Raw genomic sequence first — 12651 nt, 5'->3', positions numbered from 1 at the left:
TTTTAATGACCAGGCCATTTTTTGCGGTACTGCACTGCGTTACTTTAACTGACAATTGCTTGTGCAACCCTGTACTCAAATAGAATTTATGTCATTTTTTTCCCCACACATAGAGCTTTTTTTGGTGGTTTGATCACCTCTGCTTTTTTTTTTTGCACTATAAACAAAATTAGACCGACATTTTTTTTTTAAATAAATAAATATTTTTTACTTTCTGCTATAAACCATATCCAATAAAACAAAATAAAAAAAATACAATTTCTTTATGAATTTAGGCCAATATGTATTTTGCTACATATTTTTGGTAAAAAAAATTGCATATTTATTGGTTTGCGCAAAATGTATTGCGTCTACCAACGATGGGATAAAGTTATGGCATTTAGATTTATTTATTTATTACAAGTTATGGCGACGATCAGTGATTTTTTTAGCAGGACTGTGACATTGCGGTGGACAAAATCGGGCATCTAACTGACCCTTTTGAAATCTTTTTGGGAACCAGTGACATTATTACAGTTAACAGTGCTAAAAATATGCACTGTTACTGTACTAATGGCACTGGCAAGGAAGGGGTTAACACCACGGGCGATCAAAGGGTCCCTAGGGGGTGCTTGCTAACTGTGTGGGGGATGGACTCCTGCATAGCAGGAACAGAAGATCTCTGTGTCCATCCCTGAAAGAACGGGGATCTGCCTTGTTCACATAGGCAGATCCCCATTCTGCCTCTCTGTGAAGCTATCCCTGGGGCGAGCTGCCACAGTATATGTTACTGCTACTGGTCAGCAAGTGGTTAATTGATTATAATATTTTTAATACTCTTCTATGATCTTCAGCTCAGTCTAGTGGCTATAATGCAGCATACCTAAAATACCTCTGTAACGGGAGTCTTTTTTGGGCATAGGATGACTGAGAACTGATATCTCGGATTGCATGAGATGGGACATTAATGATAAGTCATGTATTGCAGGAGACCTTGGAATATTACAGTTTGGTTAATTCTGTCCACAACAGGTCAATGAGAGAGTGTCTCCTTCAATGCTTAACATAGACTGTTGAGATGCTAATTAAGTCCCCCTGGCTGTAGTTGGGGCTTGCTGTGATTGCTGTGATTGCATTCTGTGTCCTTTGTGCTAACTAGGTCTGCTTCTACAGACCTTTTCATTGTGGATGCTAATGACACTGTTTTGAGTGAAACGTCTATTGATGATAAGGTGTGGAATGTGACTTGTCGGCTGTAGTAATTACCCCCTCTAAATGCGGTGCCAGAATGTCTGTCTGGAAGGTGGATTGGAGGAGGAACTCGTTAACCACCCATTGTGTGATGTTTTGGGTGGAGAGTTTAATTGTCCCTGTAACTACTGTAGCATGCTTGTAACTGTATAAAAACCTGAGAGTGTACCATTAAAGATTTGTTCATTTGGAACCAGAGATAGAGCTGTGTGTGTCTCGTTTCTGGGGGAAATCCAATGGGTACTGTCTGCGGGATTGTGGAGTGTCGGATAAGCTGTCTTGGGTTGGTGGAATGGAATATCGTAAACGGTGTTACTGTTACAACCTCAATAAAAAAAAAAATACTGAATTATAACCATTAGATGGAACTGACGTTTATAGGAGATAATCAAATTGAAAACAATACACAGATCATTCATGGCACCTGTGCAATATCCGCATACATTCACCCCTTAGTGGCGTCTTTACACATTACTGTTCTCTTACCATATGTAACTATTTTAGTAAATGTATTTTATTTTTTTCTGTATGGCTTTCTCTGTTCCTCTTTTTTATACTGCTACTGCTGTAATCCTATACATTACATAAGCTAACGTTATGAAGAAGAGAATTGATACAATATCACACACACCAAGGACATCTGGGCTTTTCATAAAAATAAGAAGACTATAGATCATAGTTGTGCTTGTGGTCTCCAGGCCAGCAAAGACGATCTGCAGAGTGCTGGTCACCAGGTTTTTGAGGTTATATTCAGTCTTGGGGTTATTCTTGTCCTAGAGGAAGAATCCAAGAAAACATATCAATTAATAGTCAGAGAAGAGATCCATCTGATCACATTAAGTGAGCTCACTAGCATCTACTATAAACTGAAATATCCAGTATGGTTAACGGAAGGCATTGTCACCCTGTCCATGCAGAGCAAAGTGACATTGTCTCTGCAAACAGTATTCCCTAAGGGGTTATGCACACACCTTTCTAGCACACTCATGCAGCCTCCTGCCATTCAGCAGGTGAATAAGAATTTTTTTATAGCTTCCACCAGGACAATAGACAGGAGAAAATCTTCCAGGACATCTATATGAGTGAAAACTGTCTAAGATGGGAGTGTGATCTGTGCTCCATTAACTTTCATTAGAGGACGGGTGAAACATCAGAGGTCTACTTACTTGAATTATGTGACACATACTCACTAAGTCATGTTAATTTATGCACTGCTGTGTCACACATTTCACTAAGCCTGCCTTTTAAACTACAGAGGTGTAAATGACCAGCAAACAGGCAGCAATCAAACATGAAAGGGGATTGTTAAAAATAACTATTGTTTGTATTGTTATTACAGTGCTGATGTTATAAGATATTTTATGCTAAGACAATAGATTTAATTCAAGGACACATATGCAATCTAAAAAAATTGGCAACAACAATTGAGGTCCCAAAGGACCAGGTAGATGATGGGTCCAAAATACAGACTAATTAGTTCAAGGGAAGAAGAACACTTCATAAGGAGAGAAAAAATTGCAATTAGACCCATAAACTCTGAGGGGGTAGTCAGGAAGAGAATCTGGTATAATTGTAGGAAGGATCAACAGTATAGAGAATGTACTCTTAGATAGAATCGCTAATCACAAAATCTTCATCTTCATTAATCAGCAGAAATGTAGCAACTGACAGACTGCAGAGAGGTTCTCCTCCTTATGTCCTGTACACACGATCGGTTCATTAGTTGAAAACGGTCCGATGGATTTTTTCATCAGATATCCGATGAAGCTGACTTTCATCAGTCTTGCCTACACACCACAGTTAAAAAAACGATCGTGTCAGAACGCGGTGACGTAGAACACAACGACGTGCTGAGAAAAATTAAGTTCAATGCTTCCGAGCATGCGTCGACTTGATTCGAGCATGCGTTGATTTTTAACCGACGGATTTCCCCACAGACGATCGTTTTTTTCTATCGGATTTTTAACCATCAGATAATTTTAAAACAGGTTCTAAGTTTTAAGTGGGAAAAAAACTGATGGGGCCCACACACGATCGTTTCGTCTGATGAAAATGGACCGTTTTCATCAGACGAACAGATCGTGTGTACGCGGCATTACAGTTTTATAGTGTTTGAAATCCACAAATCCAGAATTTAGCAGAGAACCCCACTGAAGTCTATGGGGATAAATCTTGATACTAAATTCTGCCTTTTTTCATAGCTAATAGGCAAGCTATTGGGAGCTGGACACTACCATGGGGAACATTTAACAAAGCAAAACAAATCATTTTAAAAAAATACTGTACATTGGGCAGAGGGTTCTTTTTAATGTGACATTATGGGCAACATGGAAAAGAAAACAGTCCTTTAATGGAGATGTATATGAAAAGGTAGTATGAATCCGCGCCATGGAAAAAATATATGTATATAGGTTTGCAGGGAGGTCAATAGAATGAATGCAAATAAATGCAAATGTGTATAAAAGAATATTGGTTACAGTGGCTGCCCCTACAAAAGTATCCCACCGAGGTGGAATATAAATATGAGAAAAAGGGGATTAGTAGGTGGTGGCGCCTACTGTGTAGATCATACCATAATTGTGCTGATGCTAATAAAGTAAAATATAAAGTGAAATATGTAAATACTTCTTAAAATTAAATTAAGTGAGAAAAATAAATAAAAATAAAAATATAAAATATATATATATATATATATATATATATATATATATATATATATTAGTAAATAAATGTGTCACATATAGATCTGGTAATGCTCAATATATGCATAAAGTCCATATAATAATTGCATAAAGTCCATATAATAATTGCATAAAGTCCATATAGTAATTAACGTGCTGAATAATTAATTTTCTAAAGATATATTGCTGTAATATAAAGTGCTGATTAATCCATGCAAAAGGTGCTGCATGCCACTCTTAATAGAGTATTCCGGTGATTCACTCTGTGCACCCTTCCTCTGTGCTCAGGTATTTCCCGCACTCACCAGATTAAAATCCCCTCCTGGGGTAGTAGGCATCCACAGTGTACGCCCTATGCTGCGCTCTGGCAAATCTTTGCTTGTTCCCCTGGATATGGCCCTTTTGTCCAAAGAGAAATTTCATTCAAACAAATCAGGCGTTTGTATATATCCGTGGAAGTGTTGTAACAGCGTGCGTCCGCTCGACCGGTTTCATCGTAATGACATCGTCTGGAGATGTATGGCCAATGTTCTTTTGCCCATTGTTCTCTTGTGGGTCACAGGAGGGTATCAACTTGTGCCCCCCCGTGACCCAGAATCAGCCGTCAGTGGGCTTTGTTCACCATGAGTACTGTATGTAGTATGTTTTTTTTTGTTTTTTTGTTTTTACCATTTCCACACTAAAATTCACGAACGTACGTGCGCCCGGCGCATTTTTTACGTCGTTTACGTATGGCTTTTTCCGGCGTAAAGTTAGTCGAACAAATAGCTGGCCTAGTCAATGTTAAGTATGGCCGTCGTTCCCGCGTCGAAATTTGAAAATTTTACGTCGTTTGCGTAAGTCGTCCGTGAATGGGGCTGGACGTAATTTACGTTCACGTCGAAACCAATACGTCCTTGCGGCGTACTTTGGAGCAATGCACACTGGGATATGTACACGGACGGCGCATGAGCCGTTCGTAAAAAACGTCAATCACGTCGGGTCACCATCCATTTACATAAAACACGCCCCTCACCTCATTTGAATTGGGCGCGCTTACGCCGGCCCCATTTACGCTACGCCGCCGTAACTTAGGAGGCAAGTGCTTTGTGAATACAGCACTTGCCTCTCTGATTTACGGCGGCGTAGCGTAAATACGTTACGCTACGCCGCCGGAAAGATGCGCCGCCGTACCTGAATCTGGCTAATTGTATATAGTCTTATGCCCTGTGCACGCGACCGGTTTTCCCGTTGGAATAAACTCCATCGGTTTTTCCGACGGAATTCTGCTCAACCTGTCTTGCATACACACGGTCACACCAAATTCCAACCGCCAAGAACACGGTGAAGTACAACACTACGACGAGCCGAGAAAAATGAAGTTCAATGCTTCCGAGCATGCGACTTGATTCTGAGCATGCGTGGTTTTTAGAATTGCATCCAGACGAACGGAAATTTAAATAGAAATTTTTTTCATCTGAAATTTCTAATTCCGTCGGGGCATACACACGGATGGAATATCCAATGAAAAGCTTCCGTCTGACTTTTTCCGTCGGAAATTCTGCTTGTGTGTACAAGGCATTAGAGGTACAACTGGACCTTTGAGGGCAACCATAATATTAATGTGGTCTGCAATGAAATGAAGTTTGACACCCCTGGTCTAGATGCTGCTGCACCTCAAAAAGAAAAAAAAGGGGTTGGGGGGATTAGGCTTTATGTTGGATAACTAACATACATTAACGGTTCATGGTGTTTCTGGAATAGTACTGCTTAAAGCGGGAGTTCACCCGAAAAACAATTTTTAACATTAGATTGATTGAGTAGATGAAAGAAGCCGAACGTCGGTGCGGCTCTATACGGCGCCTGCGCACCGACGTTCGGCTACTTTCGGAAAACCGTGACGCGATGTATGCGACCGTCGGAAGACTGTCGGAAGCCTGTCAATCAAATAGGAACGCCCAGTCCCGCAGCCCATACCCGGAAGCGGCGGAGAAGATCTATCTCTAAAACGGTAAGTACTGCTTCGATTTAAAAAAAAACACCCGATTCCCCTTGACAAAATGAGCCTCAATCTAATGTTAAAAATTTAGTTTTTGGTTGAACCTCCACTTTAAAGCCTCAAGTGTTGCAAAGAGGGTAGGTAATTAATATTGTATTCTGTAGACATGGCTGGGTTGCTATGTGACCACAGTCTTATTAGTAACTTTATGCTGACCTTCTCCATTTTAATGAGGAAAGCATCCACATAATCTCTGGGGTTATTCAGATCCAGAGTCTCCTTGTTCTTCTCCACTCTCTTTCTGACATACTGCATGAGCTTCTGCATGTTGGATAAAATAGTTTGATGCTTTCCTGGGATGAATGTCATGATTCTGGGAAACATTTCAAACACCTGGAGAGAGAGAGAGAGGGGGAGAGAGAGAGGGGGAGAGAGAGGGGGAGAGAGAGAGGGGGAGAGAGAGAGGGGGAGAGAGAGGGGGAGAGAGAGAGGGGGAGAGAGAGGGGGAGAGAGAGAGGGGGAGAGAGAGAGGGGGAGAGAGGGGGAGAGAGAGAGGGGGAGAGAGAGAGGGGGAGAGAGAGGGGGAGAGAGAGAGAGAGAGAGAGAGGGGGGAGAGAGAGGGGGAGAGAGAGAGGGGGAGAGAGATTTTTTTTTACAGCAATTACATCTGAGAGAATGTATTACCAGTTATTATTGATTGTTGCTGAAATTTCAGCACGCTTGTCATTGGCTCTTACTGTACCTGTCCCCAGACTGAACAGACGACATAGAAGGTTTCAGAAATGGTGTTTACAACATCAAGAAGCTCAGCATTCTCATAATCATGGCGATGCCCAAATATAATGGAAAATATTATATTGCCAGAAACTTTGTGGAAGAACTGTTTAGGATTAAGGAATGACCCTAAAATATGGGAGATAAAGCAACACAACTCATAAAAACACCAAACTGTAACACATCATGTTGTTTTGGAAAGGATTTAAAGGGAAAATGTGGAAAATCCATCAGGGCGTAAATATGGATGGGATAGGGGGGCCCACCCCTCCTCAGAGCATCCATGGCATAGCACAGCAGCTAGTACTGACAGTTGGACTGGGCACTCGACCCTGAACTGCCCTGGTCTAGTAAGTGTGTTTTATGGTGGGGGGGAAAGAGCTGTGCTGAGGTTCAGAGCTATACTGGGGTGGAGCTGTACTGAAGGGACAGAGCTGTACTGAGGGGGCAGAGCTGTACTAAGGGGGGAAGCGCTTTACTTGGGAGATCTGTATTGAAGGGGGAAAGCTGTATTGGGGAGGGGGATTTAGGCTTGGGGAGGGAGGTAATTATCGCTCGGGACCTGGTGCGCGTGCCCGGCGGCTGCGATGTCTGCCAGGGGACCCACGATTGCCTGCAATCACGGCAGGACTGTTGATCTGCGTGTGTAAACACACAGATTCCATGGTCATGTCAGGTGAGAAGACCGATGTGTGTTCCCAGTACAGAGGAACACACGTTGCCACTCTAGCCAGAGTGGGTACAGCGCACCCGGACTGGCCCCTCTCACCAGCCTGGCAGCCAGAGTGTCACTCGGATGAATAGGATTAAGTCTTTGCCACAGACCTTCCCGAAGATTGGAGACAATTGTGCTCCAAAATCCTTCTTGACTGGATTTAGCACCCGGATCTCCTTCAATTCGTTTTAGCCGAAATAGCACTGACAGGGGACCAACGTCTAGCCTCCCAGAACCAAAGTGTCCTCCGGTGAACGGACAGGCCTCTCCTGAAACACCAGCCTCATGCTTGGTATCCTTCGGACAGACTTCTCATCAATCAGCTTCCTCCAATTGGACGGACAGCTCAGGACCACTTTCAGATTGGAGACCCAGTCGACTACTGGGCCCACGCGGCAGATTAATTGCTCCGGACCAACGCGGTCCCGGGACCAGGAACCCCGGCCAGGAGGGCCACACGGGGTGGTGGGACAACTGCCCAGCTCAAGGGCGGGAACAAGACGACGCCAAACCAATGGCGTCTGCCATTTAAATACCCCTCCCAGCATGCACAGCGAGGTAGCCACCTTCTCTGATTGGCTGCTGGGAGGGAATATCCAACTGCATTTGACCCCACTGCTGCCACCTGTCGGCCCGGGGCGGAACTTACTCCCCAGGCAATGAGAGCATGCACAGACAGTACAGCTAAGCTAGAGCAGAGGCCCTAAATTTAAACAATTAAAAAGGTTAAAAACTACTTCTCTGAACTTCCCTTAAATTTTCAATAGCACCGGCTCTAAAAATAGGCAGGCGCTACATAGATTTTTTAGGGATATTTATTATAGCAAAATATTAAAAAAATTGAATTTTTACTGCATTTTTTTCGAAAATTGTTGCTCTATTTTTGTTTATAGCGCAAAAAAATAAAAACCGCAGAGGTGATCAAATACCACCAAAAGAAAGCTCTATTTGTGGAAGAAAAGGACGTCAATTTTGTTTGGGAGCCATGTCGGAAGAACGCGCAATTGTCAGTTAAAGCGCTGCAGTGCTGAATCGCAAAAAGTGTTCTGGTAAGGAAGGGGGTAAATTCTTCCGGGGCTGAAGTGGTTAAAAAAAATTAAATAACAAACATGTCATACATACCTCCACTGTGTAGTTCCACTGTGCAGAGTGGCCCTGATCCTTGACATTTGAGGTCCCCTGGTGGCGCTGGTAGCTCCTCCCTGCATCCAGTGTCCATGTTGGAGAAGGATTCCCCCTTACAGTGCAAGTACCCTGATATAAGTGGGAACTCTGATGTTAAGAGAAAGCAGTGAACTCTGATATAAGGTGGTCTCTGGTCACCAGAGTCCCCCTCCACATCAGAGTTCCCCCTTACATCATGATCTGCAGCGTTCCCCTTTACATAAGAGTTCCCTTTCACTGTAAGGGGGAATCCTGCAGACTCTGATGTAAGAGGAAACTCTGAGCAGGCTGGGTTATAGTAACCTAACCTTCATGTCAATGAAGACATTTGTAAAACTGTAATTTTAGGTACTTTTTTTGCAGTGCCAGTAAAAAAAATGTGGTTCTGCCAGTAAATTTCATGATTTTTGTCAGTAAATTCTTGTGCACGATTGTGTAGACAGGGCCCCAGTGCACTGTATTGCCCGGGGGCCTATAATGCTCTTAAGATGCCACTGGGCGCATGCACCATTCAGAAAAAATGTAATTTACGTCGGGTCAAGACATATTAGCATAAAACACGCCCCCATCTCATCCATTTGAATTGCGCGCCCTTACGCCGACACAGATACACTACGCCGCCGTAACTAACGGCGCAAATTCTTCGAGAATACGGGAAATACGCTGTAAGTTACGGCGGCGTAGTGTATCTGAGATACACTACGCCGGACGGAACAATGCGCCACGCTACGTGGATCTGGCCCAGACTATTTGAAATGTTTTATTAGGGAGTTTAAGGAAAGTTTGAGGTGGGTACATATGTTTCCTTACCTTTGGTCTTTTTTAATTCAGTCACTAGACATTGTGATTCCTCTACTATACAGTCTTCTATATCCTTCTTCCCCAAACCAAAATCTCGCATTGTTGACAGAGAAAATCTACGAAGCTCTCTCCATCTGTCCACATCACTAGTAAAAGCGACCCCTGGTTCATAAATTAAGCACAATGCATTATTTACATGTTTTCTCATCATGTCGGTAGTTGCAAGTATAAACTAGAAAGTAATTCAGTACCTGCAGAAATGTACTAATGCCTCGTACACACGATCGGAATTTACGATGAAAAAGCTCGGAAGCATTGAACTTAAAGCGGAGGTTCATCCTAATAACATGTATAGCTGACCAACTTCCTTATACTTGTAACAAGTACAGTCCACAATTTGTTTTGTTTTTTATGCTGTACGTACCTTGTAATCCATCTTTTCAATCTACTTCTCCCTGCGGGAGTAGGCGTTTCTATGCCATGGGGGATTGTCATCTGGGAGGTCGCCCAGATGACTGACGTCTGTTCTCCCCAGTGGATAAGGCCCCGCCCCCGTATTGCATAGGCGTGCACAAGTTACGGGGTTTCCGAAAGAAGCCAAACATGGAGAGCGCAGGCGCTGTATAGAGCCGACTCGCATCTCTCCATGTTCGGCTTCTTTTGGAAACCCCGTAACTCGCGCGCGCCTACGCAATACGGGGGGCGGGGCCTTATCCGCCGGGGGGAATAGACGTCAATCATCTGGGCGACCTCCCAGAAGACAATCCCCCTAGGCATAGAAACGCCTACTCCCGCGGGGAGAAGTAGAAGATGGATTACAAGGTACGTACAGCATAAAAAACAAAACAAATTGCGAACTGTACTTGTTACAAGTATAAGGAAGTTGGTCAGATATACATGTTATTAGGGTGAACCTCCGCTTTAATTTTTCTCGTCTCGGCGTATGTGTTGTACGTCATTGCGTTTTTGACGTGTGTATGCAAGACAGCTTGAACGTAATTCAGTTCAGAGTTTATACTGATGGAAAAACCGATCGTGTGTACAGGTCATTAGGTATTCACTAGTCTACAGTATTCACTGGTAATGGGACGAATCTGAGCATTGCTGGACAGAACTGGATTACTAAAGGCAACAAGTGATAAAAAAACAAAAATCTTTCCTTCTAAATAGGTTTCTTTAAATAGGTTTCTTTAAATAGGTTTCTATTTCCTTTTAAATATTGATTTATGGGTGCGATTGTAGAGATGCAGAAAATCTGTTACTATGATAACATACCAAATAGTGCAGTCTGCCGCAGTGAATCTATCTATTGTCGCCCTTGACACCCACTATTCAGGTGTCCAGCCCGCTGTTGAGCGCCGTCCATCTGAATTACAGCGGTGGGTGAGTTTTGGAAGTGCCTGATTAGAGCCAGAGGCTCTAATAGGCTTCCTGATTAGAGCCTCGGAGGAGGACGGCGCTGACCCGAGAAAGGTAAGTGCCGGGCGTGAGGGCAAACTGGTTGCATTTGATGGGGAAACTGGCTGCATTTGAGGGGGCGCACTGGCTGCATTTGAGGGGGTGCACTGGCTGCATTTGAGGGGGTGCACTGGCTGCATTTGAGGGGGCGCACTGGCTGCATTTGAGGGGGTGCACTGGCTGAATTTGAGGGGGCGCACTGGCTGCATTTGAGGGGGCGCACTGGCTGCATTTGAGGGGGCGCACTGGCTGCATTTGATGGGGCAACTGGCTGCATTTGATGGGAAAATTGGCTGGATTTGATGGGGAAACTGGCTGCATTTGATGGGGAAACTGGCTGCATTTGATGGGGAAACTGGCTGCAATTGAGGGGGCAGACTGGCTGCATTTGAAGGGGAAACTGGCTGCATTTGATGGGGAAACTGGCTGCATTTGATGGGGCAAACTGGCTGCATTTGATGGGGCAAACTGGCTGCATTTGATGGGGAAATTTGCTGCATTTGATGGGAAAACTGGCTGCATTTGATGGGGAAACTGGCTGCATTTGATGGGCAAACTGGCTGCGTTTGAGAGGAAACTGGCTGCATTTGAGGGGGCAAACTGGCTGCATTTGATGGGGAAATTTGCTGCATTTGATGGGCAAACTGGCTGCGTTTGAGGGGAAACTGGCTGCATTTGAGGGGGCAAACTGGCTGCATTGGAGTTGGCAAACTGGCTGCATTAAATGGGGAAACTGGCTGCATTTGATGGGAAACTGGCTGCATTTTAAGGCAAGCTGGCTGCATTTCATGGGGAAATTTGCTGCATTTGATGGGCAAACTGGCTGCGTTTGAGGGGAAACTGGCTGCATTTGAGGGGGCAAACTGGCTGCATTGGAGGGGGCAAACTGGCTGCATTAAATGGGGAAACTGGCTGCATTTGATGGGAAACTGGCTGCATTTGAGGGGGCAAACTGGCTGCATTTGATGGGGAAATTTGCTGCATTTGATGGGCAAACTGGCTGCGTTTGAGGGGAAACTGGCTGCATTTGAGGGGGCAAACTGGTTGCATTGGAGGGGGCAAACTGGCTGCATTAAATGGGGAAACTGGCTGCATTTGATGGGAAACTGGCTGCATTTGATGGGCAAGCTGTCTGCATTTTAGGGGAAACTGGCTGCATTTGATGGGCAAACTGGCTGCATTTGAGGGGGCAATCTAGCGGTGTTTGAGGGACACAGTGGCTGCATTTGATGGGCACAGTAGCTGCAATTTATGTTTTTTTTTTTCAGTTTGTTTGCGCCCCCCCAACAATTTTGAGCACCAGCCGCCACTGCCAGCTGGTCCCAAGTTGGCTTTGCTGACGTTCTGAGACAAGTCACCTCTCCTGGCCACAGAACCCCTTCTATCTTTTCTACCTACCACAACTGTTCAACTCCTGCTGGGGCCTTCTGCTCTTGAACCAAACGTTGGTACACTGACTTCTCCATTGGATGCACATCCTCCAATGCAGGGTCACTGTCAGAGCACGGGGGATTAATAGTTGACTTACCAGGTCTGTATTAATTCCAACAATCAAGAGACTGGTGGACCCAATCGTGGTGGTAAATACCCCTAATAAGGATACAGAAGGCAAGGACAACTTTTTTTTTCATTTGCTATTTATGTGCAATTTACTCACCATAATTCTGGTAGGTTGTGTCAAATGTTGCTATATCTCCTCTGGCTAAGAAATCATCAGCTCTATCCACATAGACTTCTTTGACCGCATTGTATCCATTAACCACCACAACTGGACGAGACCCCAGATAGATGGTGAACACATCTCCATATTTCTCCCTTATCTATGTGAAAATAGAATATATTATTGTCAT

General features: G+C 44.1%; 1 protein-coding gene across 2 annotated transcripts in view; it reads right to left on the bottom strand.

Annotated features, from left to right (window-relative positions):
* The window catches only part of LOC120913358 (cytochrome P450 2G1-like), a 68618-nt gene that overhangs the window by 48307 nt on the left and 7660 nt on the right, over positions 1 to 12651 (bottom strand). For both annotated transcript variants that reach the window (XM_040323235.1, XM_040323234.1), the window contains exons 2-6: positions 12459 to 12621; positions 9353 to 9505; positions 6632 to 6792; positions 6106 to 6282; positions 1862 to 2003 (exon numbers count right to left, since the gene is read on the bottom strand). In XM_040323235.1, the coding sequence (XP_040179169.1) occupies positions 1862 to 2003; positions 6106 to 6282; positions 6632 to 6792; positions 9353 to 9505; positions 12459 to 12621 (796 nt within the window). The remainder of the gene's footprint in view (positions 1 to 1861; positions 2004 to 6105; positions 6283 to 6631; positions 6793 to 9352; positions 9506 to 12458; positions 12622 to 12651) is intronic.

This window comes from Rana temporaria, chromosome 9 (assembly GCF_905171775.1).
Source record: "Rana temporaria chromosome 9, aRanTem1.1, whole genome shotgun sequence".
NCBI classification, from domain to species: Eukaryota; Metazoa; Chordata; class Amphibia; order Anura; family Ranidae; genus Rana; species Rana temporaria.
The sequence above is the reverse complement of the archived record's forward strand: the minus strand, read 5'-3'. Positions and strand labels throughout refer to the sequence as shown.